This window comes from Orcinus orca, chromosome 5 (genome assembly GCF_937001465.1).
Source record: "Orcinus orca chromosome 5, mOrcOrc1.1, whole genome shotgun sequence".
In the NCBI taxonomy this organism is placed as follows: domain Eukaryota; kingdom Metazoa; phylum Chordata; class Mammalia; order Artiodactyla; family Delphinidae; genus Orcinus; species Orcinus orca.
In genome coordinates this window covers 18781234-18806627 of record NC_064563.1, presented here as the reverse complement: position 1 = coordinate 18806627, position 25394 = coordinate 18781234, and the positions used below count along the sequence as shown (strand labels likewise).

General features: G+C 39.8%; 1 protein-coding gene across 2 annotated transcripts in view; it reads left to right on the top strand.

Annotated features, from left to right (window-relative positions):
• Positions 1-25394, top strand: part of MED12L (mediator complex subunit 12L) — a 329841-nt gene that overhangs the window by 297415 nt on the left and 7032 nt on the right. For both annotated transcript variants that reach the window (XM_033402722.2, XM_049710167.1), the window contains 4 exons: positions 6993-7082; positions 8750-8982; positions 10386-10542; positions 13201-13278. In XM_033402722.2, coding sequence (XP_033258613.1) covers positions 6993-7082; positions 8750-8982; positions 10386-10542; positions 13201-13278 — 558 coding nt within the window. The remainder of the gene's footprint in view (positions 1-6992; positions 7083-8749; positions 8983-10385; positions 10543-13200; positions 13279-25394) is intronic.

Here is a 25394-nt window from a genome sequence, read left to right as displayed (position 1 = left end):
ATGTCCTAAACCCTGTCATTTTGTTCCTTGGGTGGAAACCATGTCCAGGAAAGTAGATGCTCTGCTTATTACTTAATATCTGGTATTTCGCTATTTACTTGAATGATAAGGAAGGCACCCATGTTGTTTGCTGACATTATGATTGTGCAACTATCGTGATCTCGTAGATAGTGTACACAGCTTGATGTTTATGAACAGGGAGAAGATAGGGGTAGAGGGCTGAGAGAGTGAACCACTAATACAAAGGTGGTAGTTAGATATAAAGACAAATGAATAGATGCAATGAATTATGTACCTACCCCTAAAATGGTGAGAATAGATATTATTTGTTGGGAAATTCCTCCTATGATTTCTCGTTCTTAGTATAGTAAAATACTTTTCTTTTTTTCCATTAGGGTTATGAATTTTTTGCCTCATCTCTATTTCTGAAATTCAGTGAACAGAAAAATTTTAATGTCTCAGACTAAGTGTCACTTAGAATTCATTCATAAAGATGATTAAGCAAGGGGATCATTGACCTGAGAAACAGGAATATTTTTCCCCAGCATATGGTTCCCTTTTTCTAAATTAGACTCCCTGTTAGCGTGTAAACACCAGTGGCACTCTGAATATTTGTTGTCTATGTTGCTTGATTGAATGTGTGGTTAAACTGATGCTCTGTTTTCATTTGCATTTACTGGGGATGGAGCTATCTAATGACATCCTCCAATAATATATGACTTGTTCACTTAATGTCTTGTGTGTTTCATGTGACCCAAATGTCCTGAGCGCTTCTCCCCCGGCTCTGGGCTGGGAAGGACTTGGGCGCTCTTTTGCTTACACCGAGGTGCGAGCATCCCTTAGCTTCGGGAAGTTATCTGGGTCTGATAGCCCCCCTACTTCTTGTATGTCCCTGTTCAACCTCCAGGATGTGCTATTCCATTATATGACTATTGCCGTATTATTTATCTGTGTCCCAGCCTGTGGTGATATTGTTTGGCATATAAATTAATATGAACTCTTAGGGCCTGGGTTTTTTAAGTCTTGACTCCCTGTTTTAAAATGAACTAATTCTTATGTATTATGGCTGCCCACATCATTAGGCTAAACAATCTTATCTGTATTGTCTGCCGTTTTCTTGCTGTCCCCTTTCTGTAGGACTTCTGTAACTCTGCTGTCTCCCTTCTGGAAGACTTTGACAACATAATGGTAACACCCCTGCTGTCTGTCATTCCTTTTACTTTCTTTTTTTTTTTTTTTTCCTTTAAGTAAACTTTTATAGCATTATTCTTTGAACATCAGAATGAGAAGCAGGTTATTCCCCTCTAGCTGGTAATTATTATAGTCTTCATTTCACTGTTACTCACTTGGTTTATGTTTGAGACTGTAACACAGAATCATGAATGCATTGACCATGTTCACTTTAACAGAATTTATTTCTGAAAGTTGTCCCCTTTGATTGCCTCATGATTTTCATCATATACGTGTATGGTATCTAAACCAGTGGACGTTCATGGCCTGGGCTTGGGAACATAGGCCAGTTCGTGTACCTTCATCTCAGTCCCAGTTCTGAACCCATCTGTTCCCGAGCTCTCGCTTCTCTCTGCGATAACTCACCTCATTAGTAGAGGAACGCATGGCATGCTGACTCACAGGCCAATGCAAGATAATGAAAACTGTGGTTATGAAACATGCCCTTCTCATCACATCCCACTCACTGGTTCTTCCTAAATTCTCAACAGAACGCATCATCTCTATTTCCTTTCCGGTATGGAGAAGGTGTTTTTTTGAGCATAGGTCTTGTGCATGCATGTCATAAGACTTCATCTCTACTGCTTTGCCTGGGCTAGCGAAGAATGCATGTTTTGCATTAAATTACTTATAGGTTTCTGTATCAGCTAGCCAACCCACAACATAAACCCAAGAAGCATTAGAATAAAAAAGAGCACACATCTCAGATGTGAATGTAAGTCAACTCGTTTCACTGCCAATTTAATGGGTAATATTTTCTATACATTGGTGAAAATATCCTTAATGGCATATACAAGCTTTGAAAATATCTCAGTTATGAAATACTGTCATATAGGCAATTTCTTTAATAGTTCTTTGAACAAAGGAAAGTTTGGAGACTTTTCTGAAAGCAGTCAATTTTTCTATCAATTTTTCTTGACACTTGTACAGAGAGCAGGCGAGGTTTTTGTTTTTAAAAAAACTTGAATTAAACAATCAAATTTAAAAATATCTTTCAGGTAGCTTATGTTTGCTGTAGGGCATTTATTGTTCAGATGATAATGTAATTTGAACAGAATACAATTTGCATCTACCATTGATTTTACTTTTTAAAAAAATAGACACAATATTTTGTCCATCAGGTATTTAAAGTCAAAAGGTTATATGATCTATATATTCACTCAAGTGAATGGAAATGTGTATATATATCTTGCTGTCCTTTTCACCATTCTTACTTTTCTTTAATATTCTCCAGTATCAGGAATTTAATGAATGTGTATGTATACTCAACCAATCAGTATGTTATATTCCTCCTTTATGGGCATGTTAACAGAATATATTGCAAAGGTTCATTATTGTATGACATGTGTTTATTTCAAAATGAATCAGGTGGTTCCAGCAGTTAATGTTACTGTTAATCGATTGCCAACCAAGTTATATTTGATGGAAAGCTTTATGAAAGAATTAAGCATAACTGGTCAACAGGACCTCTTTTAATGATAGAATTTTCTGTGTATCTATTGTCTGCAATCAAAATACACCGGTATAATGTGACGACCAAAACTTGGGGTTCACACCACTTGTTGTTTAACCTTGGGCACCACTACCCAGGACCTTCCAAACCAGTCATCACAAGTAAAACCCTTTTTGCGAGTTGACTCATAAAACATTACCCACTGGTTTTCGTTGGGTGACTTTTATTATTATTCCTAAATCAGCATTTTCAGAAACAGAGTCACAACATCTGGCTGTGGTTTTTCAGGCACAACTTGCCTCTCTACTTGCAACCCTTGAACACTATTGGAAAGTTACTAAATAAGGATTTGAAAAAAACTCATTACTAGTGAATTGAGTGGATAGAAGATCCCTGATTCTGAAATGCTGCTGATTGTAACTGTCTGCTAATTGGAGCTATAACCAATTCTCCTTTAGAAAGAGACCCTGACATTTTCTCAGTTGACTGAGAGAGCGAACTAATGAAGAGAACAAGACCCAGAAGATTGAAAATTATCTTTGAGGATGATTTATCAAAAAAATTTTTAACTCACTGGATGTATTCATTTCAAATTATGCAAGAGGTTTTGAGTCTACATCCCTCTGAGCTCAGATGCTTCTCTTGTCTAATTAAAAATAAAGCAGTAAGAGAGAGAATTGTTCTTATAAAGACCAGGAAGATGAGTCAGTATTGAACAGCACAGCTTTTTAAAAAGTTTTTAGGAAGTGGAAATTTTAGAAAATATAATAGATTTCTGTTTCTTACCCAGAGGCAAGCCTAAAGCAAAATGTATAAAAACAAACGAGAGAGACCACATGTAGGAATTTACCCTGGGTTGCAATGTAGAGATGGGTTCATGTCGCTATCAGAATTTCCCAGTCAACTGTGGCTCACTCTCTTAGCACATGTAAGTTGGGTACCTGAGCCAGGGGAGCTGGAGCTGGAGCACAATGTGGCCCCTGGCTAGACACAGATATTCCCTCAGAAACCAGCCTCCTTTACAACCACAAAAGTGTGAAGTTAATGTTGCCTCTGATTGTTGCAGTTAAGCAGAATAAATCAAGAGGGGCAATTGAGCTACTCTCCAGGTATTAATGAAGGCAGAAAGAAGAAATCATTAGAATGACAGATGCTAAAAATTAAATTAAAAAGTGAGTTTTCAAAACAAAAGATGGTACTTAAAAATATGGGGCAATTGGAAAGCACTTGGTAAACTAATTTATCCTGAAATATAAATCTCAGTTTACCTCTGGAACTCTTGTTTAACAGATAAACTAAGTTAAATCTTAGATCTTAGGTTTCCTCAATAGATATTTATAGAGCACTTACTATATGCCAGACACAGTGCTAGGAACTGATTTAAAAAAAAAAAAGATAAAGCTTAGATAGTTTTCAGAAAATAACAGATAAGTAGATTATGTACGACGCAGGTGACCGTAAGTCACAATTTGCCAGGCATGGTCTCACCTTGCCCCCATTCTCCTGGCCTGTCCCAGTTCAGATGATACATTATATAGTCCCTTCCTGAATGCAGCAAAACCATCCCTACTAACATTTTAAGACTCTTACTATATTTAGTTTTCTTACCTATTCCCGCATTATGGTCCTCGTTTAGCATCTGTAAAATCTTTCAAGTTACTAAAGAACTTCTTGGTCATTCATTCCTTACTCAACAGATTGAACTATTTCTACAAATTTAAATAATTTCTTCCTGTCATTATTCTGGGAAAACCAGAGAGCAGGAGGAGGTCATTTCCGTTTGGGAGAAGAGATGGGTATTTTTCATTGAGGGCAAATATGACAATAAAAGCCCTTGGCGAGCGCTGCTGGCCAACGTGAGGTGTTTGTGATTTCCTCAGGGAGGGTATTGAATGTTAGAACCCTTACCTACTGTACTTAAGTAGCGAGTTGCGGGGGGGGGGGGAATGGCAATGGGAGGAAATATAGTCTATTTACAAATAAATAGTTTACCTTTAGACTAAAAATTGTTCACTGAAGATTACTTGAATTTTAGAGTGTAAAACTGATTTGAAATTTTTCACCCCTTTCTTCTTGCTTTTTTTCAAAGTTATAGTGTTTTTCCTTGAATGTTAATTTTGTGATTTTTAAAAACGTAGATGTTTTTAAATTCGTATTTCTTAAATTTCCAAAATCTCCACTGTTCTTTGTCAATAAAAGAGTGTTGCCCAGTAACGCAGATCCACCACCACACATAAGTCATAGTTTGTTTCCTAAGGTTCTTCAACAAGCAAAGGAAGAGTAAAGAGTTAAAAAACATCTGTTTTATGTATCCGCATGCCTCTGTCACAGGCACATCGCATCTTGTTTCCCTCCAAGGCAGAAAAGGGCCTGGGTGTTTTAGACTACTTAGGGATCTCAAGATTCTAACTCACAGAAATAATTCATTTTTCTTTTCTTCTGTAAAAATGATAATAGACGTATATTTATCCCCACCAAGAGGCACAGCAGTATATGTTTCAGGGACCTTGGACAATGCTGTTGGGGAGCACCAAGTCGAGGAGCGGCATGTAAAGATCTGGTTGATTTAATGACTCCCTGGCTTAGTGTTTGGAGGATCAAGGGCCATTTGGATACTTCGGGGCAATACTTGTAGGCTCCAGATAGCCACACTCCCGTGGCATGAGCTCTCCTAGAGGGAGTTTGGGCTATTTTTCTTAGACTTAAGCAAATAGGGATATAATTGCACTTAGATTAATCAGCTAAAGGCTCAGAGTATCTTCATGGTACCCTATGCTGGAAAGTTAGATTCTTGTTGAAGCCGTTACATGTAGATACCATGGTAGATGCTCCCAGAAATTTGTGTTTGGTCCACGTATGGGTGGAGAGCCGCCTTCGGAGAGGCCGAAGTTTCTTAACTGCCCTCGAGAGATTTTATGTGGGGATCAGAGACAAGGCTTCACCGTCCGATGTATACGTTTCATTTCAAAATCTCATTAACGAGTCTTAATAAAGAGTCTCCTTTTGGTTTCTTACTGGGGTGAGGTTACAAGGCTCTGTGTCCCTTAAGAATAAGCACCAAATGAAGTTTTAAATATTTTCATCCTTGATATCCCATATGGAGGCATCTCATCATAATGGAAGAAACCCCAGGCTTTGGAGGCAGACTTACCTGAGCGCCCATGGCTTAGCCAGGTCTAGCTGGGTGAGTTCGCTAAGCTACCTAGGCTCTTTGAGCCTGGCTTTTCCTACCTGAAGAAAATGGGAATGATGTCCCCTCCCTGCAGAGCTCCTGTGAGAGAATGGGAATAAGAACAAGGAGCCCAGTCCCTGGCACATAGTAGATGCTTAATAATGGTTGGTGTTCTCCCTCTTAAGCTAAATGTTTATACCTTTCTCCCTGCCAGAAATAGCTGCACTACTTTCCCAGAACATTAACATTGGTTTTTAATATAACTGTATTTTAGCACTTAAAAAAAACGAGGACATCTGTGATATAAAACAGTGGCGAAATATCCTGGGATAAACCCCATTTCTTCGTTACTAGTAAGTCCTGAAAAAACCAAGGGGCGGTCGGAAGCTTGGCCTCCTTCTGTGATTAATACCACAAGCTTCCATGAAATAGGTTCTGCCGCCAAAATGTAAAATACATCCAGCTGCTCTTAGGAATATATTTATTTTTCCTCAGGCCAAAACGTGTATTAAATTAAGAGTGGTGAACAGATGTTAATTGGTTTTATTTTACATTGTAGTTGGTTAGAACTGTATTTGATATTAACTTATTATACATTTTAATTGATTATTAGAGTCATAAGAGATCCCAAATTCGTCCCTTGCATACATGGCTACATAGGCAATTTTTAGGTCCCTCTGAAGAAACATCATTAAAAAGTCATGAAGGTAGTATATGCCATCTGCGTGTACCACGTGTTCTCTTACTTTATGGGCACAGGATGAGGCAACTCTGTGGTTTCAGATTTCACACTTAGAGACTCATGCCTTTTACTCTAGAGGGACATTTGTACCCTGGAGTGTACAGGAAAGCTGACTCAGAGCCTCTCTGATGAGCAGACCATTGATTATTTTGGCTTGTGTTTATGTATGTATGATCATTGGGGACATCTGTAGTCGTCTTTGGAAGAAATAATAAGTGCAGCAATCTCTACTGTTAATAGGAAATTGATGAGAAATAGTATTCAATGCAGGTTGGAATCTGCAAGTGTTGTTCTCACATAGGGCGCGGTGTCAGGGGTTTTGGGGGTAATTAACCAGGAGCTCGGATCATGCCCTTGCTGTTATGATCAAGAGCCGCCTCGGCTTTGTCTTCCAGGGCCAGCCGGGGGACCAGGCTGCTCTCTTTGCTGCTCAAGCACGGCCCTCCCCTCAGCTCCCCCAGTATCCAGGTCTGCAGCAAGCACAGGTACCCATGTTTGCTTTGTAGGTGCTGCTGGGATTTTTAATGCTCTTTATTTGAAGGGGGGAACTAGGTAAGTAGGGTATCAATTCCCTCATGGGGTATAGAACTTAGTCACTTCTGCTTATAGATTATAATTGACATTTCAAAAACAAAGCTTTACCAGTGATTATTAAACAAGTCTCAGGATTGATTAAAGGGCATGAAACATTTTAGGAAATTCTTGAATCAGAAATATCCGTTCATACCTTTCTATTAATGATGATGGTAGATATTGAAATGAGGAACAGTCCCAGCCAGGGTACTTATGTTATAATGTATAATGATGTAATTCATGATTGAATTTATGATATTCAAAGATAGCTTCGAAGAGGAATCATGGTAGAATAAGAAGATAATTGGCCTTGGCATCAGACCTTGACAAAACTCCTGACAACCTACAAGCTGTGTAACATTGTGCGAGTTACTCTGAGTCTTGGTTTCCTTCTCTGTAAAATAGAGATGAACATTGTGGGGATTTAAGACAACCTATGGAACTAGCAAAGCACCAGATAGATACACAGTAGTTATTCAGCAAATGATAGATTTGCCTTAATATGATGCAAATCTTGTGCTATTTTTTCTAATAGTTTTGTCATTTCTGCTTCCATAACTTTGTACTCTATCCCTCTCAGGGAGGGATAATCAGGAGGCCAGGGATGTTGGCAGGGCCTCTAGTTAGGCCAGCGGTTCATACTGTGTCCACAGCTGAAAGGAAGGCCAAGGTTGGCCTTCACAGGCACCGAGCCACACAGCCTGTATCCCTGCACGCTGCCTGCAGGAAGGTCATCGTCCCTCACTCTGTCTTCCAAGTCAGAGCCATTCAACTACCTTAAAATGTGGTACTTTGAGGACCTGAAGAGCAGTCCTCTTCTATTTTAATCAGCACTCTGTTCTGTAAATTGTAGATAGTGACGCAGCAGAACCTGAAGCTTTTCATTTACGTTGGGTGTCAAGATTTGGAGAATCAGCCACTCATATATTAACGATTATTGGTAGAGTGCTGAAACAGGCTGCAGTCCAACCAGAACTAGAGATTATTGAATAGTCACCAATGACACCCTTATTCTCTGGTTAAGGTAATTGATTGTTTTTGTTGTTGTTGTTCTTGTTAACTGGTTGGTTACTACAGACAAATTCATTAGATCCAAGGAAGTGTAGTTACATACAAGGAAAGTGTACTCCATGATTTTAATTTACATTGAGCATGAGTAACTCTTCTGGTTAATTTTGGAAACAACATTAATGATGCTTGGGATCTGTTGAACATTGATGCCATCTGTGCACTAAAGGTGGAGATGCTTGCCTGATTATTTCTGTGCAGAAACCTGCCCTTCCTTTCCTCAAAATAAGCAACTGAGCTTAAAACTGATCTCTTAACCAAGTGAGGATTCCTTTTGCTCTTTAATTGAAATTTCTGGTGAATCATTATACAAACAGTTCATTGTATAACTTTCGGGCTCCTCTCTCTGCCTCCAGAGTGCTCTTCCTCGTATTTTGAGTTAAAAAGAGTCTTTGAGAACGGCGAATTTCAGGGGGCTCCTCCTGGCTTTGTTTTTGCCCTCGATATCTTAGCGATAGGAAAGCTGGGGGCAAATCAAAACATTGACTTCCTTCCTTGTGCCTGCCTGCAGACCATGCCCCAGGGCTATACGATGTACGGAACGCAGATGCCTTTGCAGCAGACCCCTCAGCAGCAGGCTGGCAGCGTGGTCCTGTCTCCTACCTATAATTCCAGAACCTATCCGGCTGCGCATTCCAACCCGGCGCTAATGGAAAGACTCAGACAGATGCAGCAGCAGCCGCCGAGTGGCTACGTTCAGCAGCAGGCGTCGCCGTACCTGCAGCCCCTGAGTGGCTCTCAGAGGTGATGCATGTGGAAATAATGATGGCAGTGGTGGACACTCAAATTCTCGCCTTTACCGTGCTTCTTCTAGGACATGGTGCTTTATAATTGTTCCTATGAGCTTGCCTATTTGCATATAATTTTCATCGTCATCTCATCTTCAGCAGCATCCAGATTGTGGTTCAAAAGCAGCAGTGCCCCATCTCGTTTATTCCTTTCAAGTCCCTTATTGTTTGACTCACATCTCCCATAGTATTTGTGTAATATTTTTCAATGATACCACCATGTTAGCTCCAATGTTCTTTTTTTCCTCCTCTTTTAAAAAGGTTTTTTGGCAATAAATATCTAAGATTAAAAATTGTTGATTATCCTTAGCAGTGCCTTACTAGAATATGTTGATCTGCAATACTCGTTGTGCACGGTGCCCATAACACTTTTGTCACATATCTTAGTTTCTACCTTTTCCACCTCAGGAATGGCTGGCAAAACCGGATCATGAAAAGACTCTTACTCCGTTTTTGCTTTAATTGGATCTTGTCGATGTAGTACATAGCGTTTAACCGCACTGTCCATTATAGCAGCTGCCAGCCACGTGGGCTATTTAAATTTAGACTAATTAAAGTTAAGTTAAAGCTCCTCAGTTCTCTGTCACGCTAGTCACATGTCAAGTGTTCATGAACCACATGTGGCCAGCAGGGCCAGCTTCGAAGGTGTGTGACCTGCGCAGTCCCATAGGGCGCTGTGTTTAGAAGACCCGCATGGTTGATTGTAATGCTCTATTGTCACCCGCTTGAAATTCTTACTGATTTTTGATCAGAGAGCCCTGCATTCTTGTTTTGCACTGAGACCCAGAAATGATACAGCTGGTCCTGGTGGCCAGTGGCTATCTCATTGGACAGCACAGGTGGAGGCGTTTCGGTCACCGTAGGAAGTTCTGTTGGATGGCGTGGGTCTAGGAGAACTCAGTTTCATGCAGATTGCTGCACTACAGTGGACGGCAGCTGGACTCCCGTGTGTTACCATCAAAGATTGCAGGTCAACTCTAGTAATCACTGTTTGGAAAGTTGGCAGGGTCGTTGGTAACACATTTGGGAAAATAAATGAATTTGGAAAACATGCACCATGTTTATTATTTGTCTAATAAGTGGCAGCATAGCATGTTGCCTAAGAACTTGAACTTCAGAGCCCCGAAGTTCTGGGTTTAAATCCCACCTGTGCCATTTGCTGTCTGAATACCTATGATACCATGTGTCCCTGGGAATCTAGGTTACCTTAACCACTGGTCTTTATTGCATTTGAATTGTACACAGTGATTACTGAACATGATGGCTTCTTTGTGAGTGTGTGCAGTGTGCCAGTGGCACTGATTATAAACATTTGACAGTATGCTTGGGCCTGAAAACAAGTTCTTTATTCTTGACCAGACTGAATCATCAGTCGCTTCAGCAGAGCCCTCTGGTGGGTGGAGGACTGGATGCGGTGCTGACTTCCGTGCATCCAAACCTTCCCTCGGTGTCCCTGTCTCAGGACCCAGTGAGGCCCAGACAGCCACAGGTGCGACAGCAGCAGAGGCTCCTCCAGGTATGGAGCTGGGAGTGCGTGCAATGTGTGTGGGGTCCTCAGCGGTCATAAGAAATAACAGACACTTCAGACTTTAATTGCTGGGACCTAACTGGGGTAATTTAGTTCCAGTTCGGCAGGGGTCTTCCTTTCTCTGTGCATCTGCCAGGTCGTGGACAGAAGAGTACATTTTGCAGACCATCCTTGCCCTTTCACAAAGGTTCGGGAGGGTAGCTGGATGCCTTTATCTTAAGAGTGTAAGCCTCAGCTTCCCCAGTCACTGTTTGACTAGAGGCCATGCAATTTGAGTTCAAAATTTCTTACATGTGTATTTTTTGGAAAACAGTCAAGCCGTCCAGAGTTTTTGTTCAGATTTCTAGAGGGGTCTGTAATCCAAAAAATTTTCTGTTTAACACCTCTAGTCTGATTGGGCTGTGAAGTTGGAGTTATGTAGGTAGGGTACTTCAAAGGGATATTTCATCCTGTCTCTGGTAGAATCCAGAGAGCTGTCCTTCACTTATTTGTCATAAATATTTGAGTCTCCTAGATAAAGGGCTCCTCCCCTTAACACATTCCGGCTTCTCCCTCCCTTGTTTAGGGAATATAGGCTGTTAGGTTTATCTGTTCCATTTGCCTTTATTATTAGCAAGCTTATCCTGTGTTGTTGGGTTGGAAACTGCCTGATGAGTCTGTACAGTGGACTCTAATCTCATCAACAGTCCAACTTGAGATGCACTGTCCTTTTGTGTATTTCTAAGAAAGGAAAAGAAAGCAGCACTGAGAATGGGAACTCTAGTAGAACTGGGGTACCCAAGGGCCATACTCTTTGTATGAGGTCAATGAGAAATAAACCTGTCATGCAGAAAGGGACAGCAAAGGAACTTGCATGTCTCAACCTTGACACTGGTGGTGGGAAGAAAATATTTGAACCGTTAGCTCAAGTGGGTTTGAGGTCTGAATTCAGTGTGACCCAAAAAATTCTGGTTGGCAGTGCCAACACTTTGACAGACCAAAGCCACCATAAATCTTCAACAAAACTGGGCTTCACAGTTATAAGATGCCATGAATTGCATCCCAGTTTTTGCCTGTTAAAATGTGGAAAGAACTGTATCACAAAATTAAACAACATATGGTAATTGGTTAGGGAGGGAGTGTGGCCTATAGATGGCCAATCCCACACATTGCATATATAACATCTCCAGCGTGGTCAAAAACCCTCTAGTCCTTAATTTTGTCATGAATAAAATGGAACTAATTATAGTGCCCAGCTCTTAAATGTGTAGTGAAAATTAAATATGAAAATGCAACTCAAGCACCCATTTGGTAATATTACCATTATTATGACTGTTAATACTCATAGTGATATTTTCTTAAAATAATTTTTCCCCCAAGTGCTAAGTATATGTTTCAGAGCTTTTTAGGACTGATATTTATATTTCTCTCTGTTTTAAAATTTCTCATTTCCAGATCACCGAGGAAAGTTATTACATTATTTTTTTATTTACCACTTCCTTTCTTACACTAGCATTGTTTTCAAGCTACAAATTTTGAAAACCTTCCTTATTGGTTAATGTGTACTTTTTATCCCAATTAACATGGTGTGTCCTTCTGATAATTTTTGCATTACCAACACATTCCTGGGAGATAAGGAAAAATGATTTGCTTCTGCATCCGAATTATACTTATTCCTTTTTTTGGTGACTGACTACCTCCATAAAGGAACAGATTAATAATTACAAAGTTGGGGTGACTTTTCCTGAAAGGGTTCACAGAGAGCCCAATGGAGAATTGGCTTCCTATTGCAGTCGCTGTGTTTCTGGTCCATGTTGGGAGTGGCCTGCCCACACCTCAGCTAGGACTCCAAATCCATGACCCTTGTCACTTAATGAAAAATGCCTTCTGGCAATAACTATTGCTTACCTTGCCCTAAAGAAGACAAAGAATTTGAGGGACAGTATGCAAACCAAGTTGGAAAAATGCAGAGGCTGAAAAGAAGTCTGGTGCTGTCATCCTCGAGATGAAGCGTTAGGGTGGAGGAGACTTTAAAGGTCATTGAGACAAACCACCTCTTAATATTTTCCTCTCCTCTGTGATGTTCCCCCTGGTGGACGTCTAGTCTGTGTTTCTTTTGTGACTTGCAAGTGTTTTCCAAGAGCCATGTATTTGAGCCAGCGTTCACGGACACAATTTATGATTTTATGCTGGTAATTTAGGCCAGAACTTCTCACATCTACATCTTCCTTTAAAAAAAAAATCTAAATTCAAGAGTTCCTCTGGGTACCATAGGGAACGAAAAGATAACTAGCGAGCAGTCCTTGTCTCACTTGAGAGCGTAAGGTGGAATGAAATATGTGGAAGGGCAAATGGCATGAAATGAATTAAGACAGTGAGTACAAAGCATGTCCCTGGACAGTGTAGGGTGGTTTAGACTGTGAACACTGTGACTAGCAAAGAAGAGATCCCTGGGGTTGCAGTAGTCTGGAAGCACACGGAGGAGATTTAGGTCTTGCCCTTGAAGGAGGAACGATATATTTGGGAAGACAAAGACGGAGGAGGCAGGTGTGCGTCATCCTTGTTGGAGCAGACTAATTAGATCAAAGGCATATGGGGGGAGGGAACTGGAATGGCGGACGTCAACCTCCTATTTTCACATGTATAATTCTTTTTCTTTCTTTCCAGATGCAGCAGCCTCAGCAGTCCTCGCAGCCCCAGGGTCAGACCCTCGGTCTCCAAACCATGCAGCCCCAGCAGCCTCTGGTAAGGCCTGGTGTTCTGAAACCAAACATGTGGGTTTCTTCTTCCTTTTTCCCTTTTGTTTTTTTTTTTTTTTTTTTTTTGGTGGTGTTCTTTAAAGGCAGATTGCATTTTTCATGTCCCGTGAGATTGTTAAGAACTGAAAAAGCCTAAATATACCCTAGCCGTTTCTCCCCAGCACTTCATCAGAGTAGGGTTGTGTTACCATTGTAGTCAGTATATTTGTTTTCCTAGAAGGTATAAATAAATATTTGGGGTTCAGTAGGTTATGTAATTTTTCCTCTTTAAATTTCTTCGGACTTTTCCGTTCCGTGGACTAAATATTTATATTGAGAAACCAAGTTTTATTCTAAACAGTGTTAGAATGATAACTTAGTATGGATATGTTTAGAAGATTATCTTAACTTGGCTTTGAGTTTTCACTATAATCCCAAAGGAGCATGAGAGTACTTTCTAACATATTACTTTACTGATGTAAAAGAAACTCCGAGTCTAGCCAGTTAGCATTTGCTGCAAGAATTTTCAGGTAATTCATTTCATATAATTTCATGAAATGTTCATGTAATCTTATAATTTGCTTCTGTAGCTTTGTAAGTCAAATTTTGAAATGTTATATGCATAGCACCAGTCAACGTGGTCCAAGCCTCAGTACTTCTTACTTCTGCTAGTGCCATATCCCTTCTTCATTACTTACCTGCTACTTGTCTTTAAATTGCCTCTTTTCCTATTTCCTTAAACAAATGTTTTCTAAAAAGAAGCATTTGATCACCACTCTCAGCGGTAGTGGTCACATCCCTTGTCACACATTGGAAATATCTGTAAAAATAAATACTGACTCTGCAGGGAGCTCAGCAACATGAGTTGAGTGAGTACCACCCCTAAGACGAGCTGTGTTACTGCATGTGTCTCACACTTTGGAAAATACTGACGTAGACTCTTTCCAGGACAGGATTTGAAAGATAGATGGTTTTTCAGTTTGTAGTAAAGAAGGAACAGTATGGCCCGGGCTATAGTATATTAGCAGGGATAGAGTAGAGTTAGGTGGTAAAGGGCTGAGAATGCCCAAAAAGGACTGGAATAGGACACCTTGAGGATATTTTATAAGCCTCTGCCTTGGCTATTTTGATCTTCATTTTTAAGGAAATTCTTCCTTATCATGAAATGTAATCGTTATTTTGGGTAGGATAAAAAAATTAACATTTGATTCCGTCACGAAGTTAAATTTACAGGACTAGGGTAGAAGTCGCCTTCAGGCTTCTTCGTTATGATTGGAAGCAGAGGATCAGCTTATGCAGAACTGAGGGGAGACCCTGTCCCCGTGCTCCACTGGAATTAAGCATGTCTCATACAGCAGAATTTAGTACCTTTCTACTCTCCTAATAGTGTCATAAATATTTCATAATTTTTGGTGTGTAGCGAGCATATATCGCACATTCAGTTTTGACTTCTAAGACAGTATTGACATGTTTTAATGCACTAGGTTGTATTTCCCTCATTGGCTTAAGACACTTCCATCCCAGGGGCTGAGTGGGTCAGTGAGGTCAGGCTCACGATTGTTTCCCAGTGTATTCATAGGAAAGTAGTTCCAGAGAAACAAAGACCTTCATCCACGGTAATCGTCATGGATAGTAAAATGCACACTAGGCTTTTTATGGCTTTTTAATTTCTTTTAAGCAGAAATTTTTAAAAAGCTGCCTTGAGAAGCATAGTGTCTTATTTTGATATTTAGAGCATATGTATATATTTTTTTAATTTTTTAACATCTTTATTGGAGTATAATTGCTTTACAATGGTGTGTTAGTTTCTGCTTTACAACAAAATGTATCAGTTATATATATACATATGTTCCCATATCTCTTCCCTCTTCCGTCTCCCTCCCTCCCACCCTCCTTATCCCTCCCCTCCAGGCGGTCACAAAGCACCGAGCTGATCTCCCTGTGCTATGTGGCTGCTTCCCACTAGCTATCTACCTTACGTTTGGTAGTGTATATATGTCCATGCATCTCTCTAGCTTCGTCACAGCTTACCCTTCCCCCTCCCCATATCCTCAAGTCCATTCTCTAGTAGGTCTGTGTCTTTATTCCTGTCTTACCCCTAGGTTCTCCATGACATTTTTTTTTTCTTAAATTCCAAATGTATGTGTTAGCATACGGTATTTGTCTCTCTCTTTCTGACTTACTTCACTCTGTATGACAGACTCTAGGTCTGTCCACCTCATTACAATAGCTCAATTTCGTTTCTTTTTATGGCTGAGTAATATTCCATTGTATATATGTGCCACATCTTCATTATCCATTTATCCGATAATGGACACTTAGGTTGCTTCCATGTCCTGGCTATTGTAAATAAAGCTGCAATGAACATCGTGTTACATGACTCTTTTTGATTTATGGTTTTCTCAGGATATATGCCCAGTAGTGGGATTGCTGGGTCATATGGTAGTTCAATTTGTAGTTTTTTAAGGAACCTCCATACTGTTCTCCACAGTGGCTGTATCAATTTACATTCCCACCAACAGTGCAAGAGGGTTCCCTTTTCTCCACACCCTCTCCAGCATTTATTGTTTCTAGATTTTTTGATGATGGCCATTCTGACTGGTGTGAGATGATATCTCATTGTAGTTTTAATTTGTATTTCTCTAATGATTAGTGATGTTGAGCATTCTTTCATGAGTTTGTTGGCAGTCTGTATATCTTATTTGGAGAAATGACTATTTAGGTCTTCTGCCCATTTTTGGATTGGGTTGTTTGTTTTTTTGTTATTAAGCTGCATGAGCTGCTTATAAATTTTGGAGATTAATCCTTTGTCAGTTGCTTCATTTGCAAATATCTTCTCCCATTCTGAGGGTTGTCTTTTGGTCTTGTTTATGGTTTCCTTTGCTGTACAAAAGCTTTGAAGTTTCATTAGGTCCCATTTGTTTATTTTTGTTTTTATTTCCATTTCTCTAGGAGGTGGGTTAAAAAGGATCTTGCTGTGATTTATGTCATAGAGTGTCCTGCCTATGTTTTCCTCTAAGAGTTTGATAAGAGTTTCTGGCCTTACATTTAGGTCTTTAATCCATTTTGGTCTTTAATCCATTTTGGTCTTTAATCCATTTTGAGCTTATTTTTGTGTATGGTGTTAGGGAGTGATCTAATCTCATACTTTGACATGTACCTGTCCAGTTTTCCCAGCACCACTTATTGAAGAGGCTGTCCTTTCTCCACTGTACATTCCTGCCTCCTTTATCAGAGATAAGGTGACCATATATGCGTGGGTTTTTCTCTGGGCTTTCTATCCTGTTCCATTGATCTATCTTTCTGTTTTTGTGCCAGTACCATACTGTCTTGATTACTGTAGGTTTGTAGTATAGTCTGAAGTCAGGGAGCCTGATTCCTCCAGCTCCGTTTTTCATTCTCAAGATTGCTTTGGCTATTCGGGGTCTTTTGTGTTTCCATACAAATTGTGAAATATTTTGTTCTATTTCTGTGAAAAATGCCAGTGGTAGTTTAATAGGGATTGCATTGAATCTGTAGATTGCTTTGGGTAATAGAGTCATTTTCACAGTCTTGATTCTTCCAATCCAAGAACATGGTATATCTCTCCATCTATTTGTATCTTCTTTAATTTCTTTCATCAGTGTCTTATAATTTTCTGCATACAGGTCTTTTGTCTCCTTAGGTAGGTTTATTGCTAGATATTTTATTCTTTTTGTTGCAATGGTAAATGGGAGTGTTTTCTTGATTTCACTTTCAGTTTTTTCATCCTTAGTGTATAGGAATGCCAGAGATTTCTGTGCATTAGTTTTGTATCCTGCTACTTTACCAAATTCATTGATTAGCTCTGGTAGTTTTCTGGTAGCACCTTTAGGATTCTCTATGTATAGTATCATGTCATCTGCAGAGAGTGACGGCTTTAGTTCTTCTTTTCCGATTTGGATTCCTTTTATTTCCTTTTCTTCTCTGATTGCTGTGGCTAAAACTTCCAAAATTATGTTGAATAAGACTGGTGAGAGTGGGCAACCTTGTCTTGTTCCTGATCTTAGTGGAAATGCTTTCAGCTTTTTACCATTGAGGACGATGTTGGCTGTGGGTTTGTCATATATGGCCTTTATTATGTTGAGGAAACTTCCCTCTATGCCTACTTTCTGCAGAGTTTTTATCATAAATGGGTGTTGAATTTTGTCGAAAGCTTTCTCTGCATCTGTTGAGATGATCATATGGTTTTTCTCCTTCAGTTTGTTAATATGGTTTATCACATTGATTGATTTGCGTATATTGAAGAATCCTTGCATTCCTGGAATAAACCCCACTTGATCATGGTGTATGATCCTTTTAATGTGCTGTTGGATTCTGTTTGCTAGTGTTTTGTTGAGGATTTTTGCATCTATGTTCATCAGTGATATTGGCCTGTAGTTTTCTTTCTTTGTGACATCCTTGTCTGGTTTTGGTATCAGGGTGATGGTGGCCTCGTAGAATGAGTTTGGGAGTGGTCCTCCCTCTGCTATATTTTGGAAGAGTTTGAGAAGGATAGGTGTTACCTCTTCTCTAAATGTTTGATAGAATTCGCCTGTGAAGCCATCTGGTCCTGGGCTTTTGTTGGTTGGAAAACTTTTAATCACAGTTTCAATTTCAGTGCTTGTGATTGGTCTGTTCATATTTTCTATTTCTTCCTGATTCAGTCTTGGCAGGTTGTGCATTTCTAAGAATTTGTCCATTTCTTCCAGATTGTCCATTTTATTGGCATAGAGTTGCTCGTAGTAATCTCTCATGATCCTTTGTATTTCTGCAGTGTCAGTTGTTACTTCTCCTTTTTCATTTCTAATTCTATTAATTTGAGTCTTCTCCCTTTTTGTCTTTATGAGTCTGGCTAATGGTTTATCCATTTTGTTTATCTTCTCAAAGAACCACCTTTTAGTTTTATTGATCTTTGCTATCGTTTCCTTCATTTCTTTTTCATTTATTTCTGATCTGATTTTTATGATTTCTTTCCTTCTGCTAACTTTGGGGGTTTTTTGTTCTTCTTTCTCTAATTGCTTGAGGTGCAAGGTTAGGTTGTTTATTCGAGATGTTTCCTGTTTCTTAAGGTAGGATTGTATTAGAGCAATATATTATAATCTAGGCAGCAGCTATTTGTACAAAGGCAGGCATGTTGTATGCCGTAAGTCTTAAGATGGGCTAATTTATCACTTAGAGTAATAGATTTCAGGTAATTTCAGAATTAGAAGTTATAGGGATGGTCAGTGATCTTGGATTTTTGTATTATCATAATTCTTTTTTGTGCATACTTTTATTACAGCATACTTATTTATATATCCTTTTAGTCCACATGTTTGTAATTTTGAACAGCTGTGAAGTCAGTCCATTGTCTTTTGCTCTGCTATTACTTGTTTAACCACACCACCTACTGTTGAACATTTAGATTGTTTCCAGTTGCAAAAATAGTGCTGCTGGGGATATTTTGATACGTATTCTGTTGCTCTTTTTTTTCCTGTCTTCTCAAAATAAAAGAAAATAGAAGTATAAGAAAAAAGTTCTAATTGTATATCTTCAGAAGAGCAATACCACAGAGCCTCAGCAATATTAACAAAAATATTATATTTCTTTTTATCATTAGGTACTGTTCCTTTTCTTATTAGTTCTAAGATTTATTATAGATGTTATAAATATATTTATTATAAACATCTCCAGCAGATCCAGTTTTTGTTACTGGCCAGTGTTCTTCCTTCTCTGTTTGTTTCTTTGCTGGAGACTGGAGTGGTGAGCCAGCTGTTGAAGAGCTGCCAGCTCTGATTCATTCACAGCTGCCCTTCTTGAAGTCTCAAGGGAGGAGGGATGGTGCTAACACAGCCACCACCTTCCTCATGACTTGCCCTCCTGCTATCTGGCGACATCCACAAGTTGACAAGTGCTTACTCAGTATGTACAGTGGAGGCTGGCCCTCTGCCCAAGGTCATGGAGCACAGCGATGACATGCCAGGCTTGCTTCCTGCCACCAGATGGCTTAGAATCATCGGAAGCTGTCAGATGGAAAGTAGTAGAAGCATTAGTGAGGTTGTATTTGTTTGCCAGGGCTGCCGTAACGAGGTCCCACAAAGTGTGTGGCTTAAACAATCAGAAATGTATGGTCTCACAGTTGTGGAGGCTGGAAGTCCAAGATCTGGGTGTCAGCAGAGCTGCTTTCTTCTGAGAGCCCTGAGCCATACCTCTCCCCTAGCTTCTGGTGGTTTACTGGCAATCTCTGGCACTCCTCAGCTCATAGACACACCACCGGATCTTTCCTATCATCCTCTCCTGACATTCTCGCTGTATATGTGTTTGTGTCCAAATTTCCCTTTTTTTATGAGCACACCAGTCATCAGGTCTCACCCTAGTGACCTCACTTTAAGTTGACTATCTCTGTACAGACTATCTCCAAATAAAGTCACTTTCTGAGGTACTGACAGTTAGGACACCAACATATCTTTTTTTTTTTTTGAGGGGGGGACATAATTTAACACGTAACAGAGGTCAAGAGAAATATGAGAAGTTTGGGAAGCTTTGGAGGAAGAGGTTGAATGCAGGGGACCTCGAAAGCCATTTGCAGTTGATTCACTGCTTTTTGACTAGTCCCTTGTCAGTCTGTTTCCTTGTTGACAACAGCAGCTGGGCCTTGTGGGACCGTGGTCATCAACACCCCTATAGGCAGGTTGGTCACTGCTATGAAAAGTGTGATCCTAAGTGACAAAACTAACTTAGAACAGAAGCTAGTGCTTTGTCAGAAAGGGTCATCAAGAAAACAGAAGTTTTCTGTGAAGAAAAAGGAAGTGTAAGAAGAGCCCGTGCTTCCAAATTAAATCTGGAGTTGTCATTTGCTTACTTAAGTCACTTATCTTCTGTGAAGGAAGAGCATCTGGAAAGAGAATGGGTGCCCTTGCTGGAGAATTATATTTGACATCTCTAGCTTTAGCTTTGGTCTAAATTATGGTTCTTGACTTGAAAAATACTTTTAAAGCTCATGAGTTGTTATGACTAAATTGACTCAACTATGTTAGCAGGCCACGATTTTTTCTTTAAAGCTGCTTCCAGCTTTTAAGAAAATAATGTTTACACCATCCTGCTCTGTCATATCTTTTCATCGTAAGCTTAGGGTGCCCTAGTTGGGTGACCTGGAAAACATGCTAACAGAAAGCTTTAGAAAGTTGGCTTTTTAAATTGACTGATCCTTATGTCAGTATCATATTATATTGAACATATACTTTTAAAAATTTGCATAATTAGCAGTAGTCACTTAAATAATTGCATTAACTTTTAGTCAAAGGTGGGGTAGAATTGTCATATAATCTTCCTCAAGGAATTCATATGTTCCAGTCAGAGAAATTGAGAAATTTTTCAGGATGCCTCTGGAATTCAGAATTAGCCAGAAAATCTTATTCTCCTTTGCAAATGGAAGAAATTCGGTCCATAGAACTTTATCGAGCCAGGTTGCCTTCCTTTGCATGAATTTGGAATTTTTTTTTTCTTTTTTGAAGAGAAAAGAGAAGTAGTATTTATGGAAGGAGGTTGGGGAAGACGTTCTTGGGAGATTTGTGGTAACAGGCCAGATACTTTTAATTTTTTTTTTTTCCCCCACTAAATACCATGTGCAGATCAAAAAAGGCTCAGTTGAAGTTGCTAGTTAACTTGCAAATGAATGCATACTAAATACTCTGAAATCCACCAGCTGCTGGTCCCCTCTGAGTGTGCCCTCCGGAGCACGTGTCCTTCTGTCCAGGCCCCCAGTGGAGGGGCCTGGGCAGTGCTACAGTCTATTGTGCTAAAGCCGATACGGATGAAGATTTGTGTTCTGTCCATCAGAGGAAGGCGGATCTGTCTGTGGATCCTGTCAGTCGGCAGTGCGGGTTTAAACTAAGTGTTGCTTACTGATGGTGCAGTCACAGGTGTCAGGACACAGCGGCAGGAGGCAAGGACTGTGTTTACTCACTTTGGTGTCCCTGGAATCCGGAAAAGTACCTGGATTTGGATAACTCATTTGTTGGATGTCACGGCAGTGAAGGAAAAAAACCCCACCCATTATCCATATGCAAAGGAAAACACAGTTCAGAGGGTGAGATGTCTACAGGGGCTCTGAGGCAGCTAAACGTCCATCACTAACTGAATCAGCCCTGCTGCTGCTGGTCATGATTAGTCAGTGTCTGCTTCTGCTGCTGAAAAGGATGAGCCCCCGTAAGTCAGCTATTCGGAGACAAAAAAGATTCAGTGACATTTATTTAAATAGAAATTATTCGTTAGTGATGCATTTTTACCTTAGTAATGATTGAGTAGAAAAGTTAAGTGTTCTTGAATAAATGTGTTGTCACAACAGGGACTGGTCAAAATACATCAAATACATTTTTAAATTACTTTTTCAGTTCAGCAGAGAATGGTTGGCTGGAGAGCGACTGTGCCACCTTGGCTGGTGTGTGACTGACGTTACTGAGCTCTGTGTTTTGTGCTTGCAGCTGAAGCCCGGGACAGCTCCTGCCTCCGAGAAGCTCAAAACACAGAACCCTAGAGAGAGAGAGGCAATTGTCCTGTTATGCCGTATTTCATAAGAAAGGCATCTACACAGTGCTGAGGGTGCAGTGATTCACTCTTCAGATGCCTGAGGGAGTCACTGAGTGCTTAAGCTGATCTTTGAAGGAGTAAGATTTTTAGGAGTGGGTAGGGTAGGATTAAGGGGAAGGAACAGTATTCTAGAAGGAGGGATTAACATCTGCAATGGTACAGGCGTAAGAGAAACTGGGACCATCTCCTGTATGGAGAGAGTCCAGAAAACTCGTTCCCTCTTCATTTATCACACTTACGCGGCGAAGGTTCAGTATACACAGATTGTGTTTTTTCGGGCCTCTAGTAAACTTCAATTGACCTATTTATTGACCTGTTTTGGTAAATTAAAAGTTTCAACTGCAACAACAGGGATGATTCCAGAATCTAGCCAAGCATCAGACCAGTGGGGGGGAACCATTTAAAAATACAGGTTCCCAGCACATTTGCCCCAGAAATTCTAATTCAGGGGCAAATGTGCCGGAGCAGCCTTGGAGGACCCTAGGAGGATAACTCTTAACATTTCCCCTGGTGGCTTTATGATTCCTTAGCCACTCATTACATATTAACAGAAATAAAATTTTTTCATGAAAAGTAGGCCTATTTATCAAAATGAAAACTTAGAAGAATGACATTGTTTTACATTTTCGAAGCTTTCTTTGACGTCTGAGTTAATAGAAGACATTCAGTTTGTTGCAACGTCACACACTGTGTAGCAGCTGGAAAACTGCATTGTATACAACCGAGAGAATGAAAGTGGAAAAAGTAAATACTGCCTTAATATTACTGTGAAAATGGTTTTGACCTTGCAGATACCCCAGTAGACTCTTGGGGTCCCCCAGGCATACTATGTCTTAAGGCCATCCAGCAGACCACCCATCACTCCCCTCGCCACCCCCCATCACACACACACACAAGCTTCCCCGGACACCTAGTTACCACCTTGACTCCTCAAAATAAGGAATCTGACAAGATCACTACAGTGTTCTGTTCTATAAATTACTCTGTTTGAAGCAGACTTTAAATGAACATAAAGAAGGCAGCTAAGTATTTGTTGAATAAATAAATGTTAAATATTTATGCACTGTGTACCTTCAATCAGCTGATAAATTAAGATTAGATGCCTTTGCAGCCAACCATTTAGAAAATCTGATTATTTTCAAATAAATTAATATTTGGAAGCTAAAAGTTCTAACTAAGGATAGCACTGGATCATGGTTATTGAGCTCTGAGTCCAGAAAGCTGTCTGAATTCCAGCTCCAGTACTTAAAACAGGGATCATGGGCAAGTGACAGAAGCCCTCAGAGCCTCGGTTTCTTCATCTGAAAGTGAGAATAACAGCAGTAAAGGTTCACGATCCCTTATATTTATTTCCGAAATTCAGACACCTCTAAAAATGGAAATTTTCTTTGAAATTTCACGGAACAGGCAAACCTGACCTGAATTCCTTTGGTAGGAAAAGCTCACCTGAATGGACTTGAAGCTCTTTTCATTTATTTCACCTGATCGGACTATTTGTGTATTTTCCTGCAGAAATTAGTATGTTTGATTATGGAGTACTTTGTAGACCTTGATTAGTCTGTGTATTATGAATGTTTCATAGTTAAGTCAGATAGGCACTGAATTCCAAAACACATCTGCCCCAAGGACTTCAGATGAGAGACTTAGGATGGGTCTTACCACGTCAGGATTAAATGGGCTAATGTATACCTATAATGTCTAGAACATTGCCTAGTACCTAGCACCGTATTAGGTTTTGTTAAATAAGTAGGGTGATATTTCCATACAGACTGCCAACAAACCCATGAAAGAATGCTCGACATCACTAATCATTAGAGAAATGCAAATCAAAACTACAATGAGCTATCACCTCACACCAGTCAGAATGGCCATCATCAAAAAATCTAGAAACAATAAATGCTGGAGAGGGTGTGGAGAAAAGGGAACCCTCTTGCCCTGCTGGTGGGAATGTGAATTGGTTCAGCCACTATGGAGAACAGTATGGAGGTTCCTTAAAAAACTACAAATTGAACTACCATATGACCCAGCAATCCCACTACTGGGCATATACCCTGAGAAAACCGTAATTCAAAAAGAGACATGTACCACGATGTTCATTGCAGCTCTATTTACAATAGCCAGGACATGGAAGCAACCTAAGTGTCCATCGACAGATGAATGGATAAAGAAGATGTGACGCATATATACAATGGAATATTAGTCAGCCATGAAAAGAAACGAAATTGAGTTATTTGTAGTGAGGTGGATGGACCCAGAGTCTGTCATACAGAGTGAAGTAAGTCAGAAAGAGAAAGACAAATACCGTATGCTAACACATATATATGGCATCTAAAAAAAAGAAAAAGAGAGAAAAAATGGGTATGAAGAACCCAGGGGCAGGACAGGAATAAAGAGACAGAGGTAGAGAATGGACTTGAGGACGTGGGGAGGGGGAAAGGTAAGCTCAGATGAAGTGAGAGAGTGGCATGGACTTATATATTCACTACCAAATGTAAAATAGCTAGCTAGTGGGAAGTAGCTGCATAGCACAGGGAGATCAGCTCGGTGCTTTGTGACCGCCTAGAGGGGTGGGAGGGAGATGCAAGAGGGAGGAGATATGGGGATATATGTATATGTATAGCTGATTAACTTTGTTATAAAGCAGAGACTACTAACACACCATTGTAAAGCAATTATACTACAATAAAGATGTTAAAAAAAAATAGGGTGATATTTCCAAATAAGTGTGGAAACCCCTGAATAGGAAAGAAAGCTCTTCTTATTTTACTAACATTTCCACATCAATGAAAGATGAGTTTTTGTTTTCTTTTTTCCTCTTGAGTTGGGCAATAGGAAAAAAAAAAGGAAAAGTGCTATTTTCCTGCTTTGTATCAGGGAAAATAGTAACTTTGGTGGAAGTGTACATTCCTTGTTATTTGGAAATTGAAGGCACTTTAGAATTTGTGATTCTGTTCATTTTTATTGAGCACCTACTATGTGCCTGGAAAGCTGGATACTAGGGCTACATAAGGGAATAAGCCCAAGTCTGTCTGCAGTCACCCATAGTCTAATGGGAGAGAAATAGTTGAGAGCCAGTGGTCATGCCAAATACTCGGTTTTAAAAGAATTAACCTGGCAATGGCTTCTAATTTAGGATTGCCAAATAAAATACAGGACTCACAATTAGTTTGAGGTGCAGGTGAACAATGATTAACTCTTTAGTAGAATTATGTACCAAATATTGCATGGGACATACTTATACTAAATGCAGTATTTGTCCTACGCAATATTTGGGACATACTTAGAACCAAAAAATTATTTATCGTTTATCTGAAATTCACATTTAAGGACACTCTGTATTTTCATTTGCTAAATCTAGCAACCCTAACTACAGTCCTGGGCTATTTTCAACCATACTGGCAAGCTCTGAGTAGGAAATAGATATTGCACTCATATTGGGTAATTGAGTTTTTAAAAGAAGACTATTTATAGAGGTATGGGCAGGGTTAAAGGACACTAAGGAGGACGAAACAGCCGGGGCTGGAAGCAGTTACTACCCCCAGGTCCCAGAGGGGC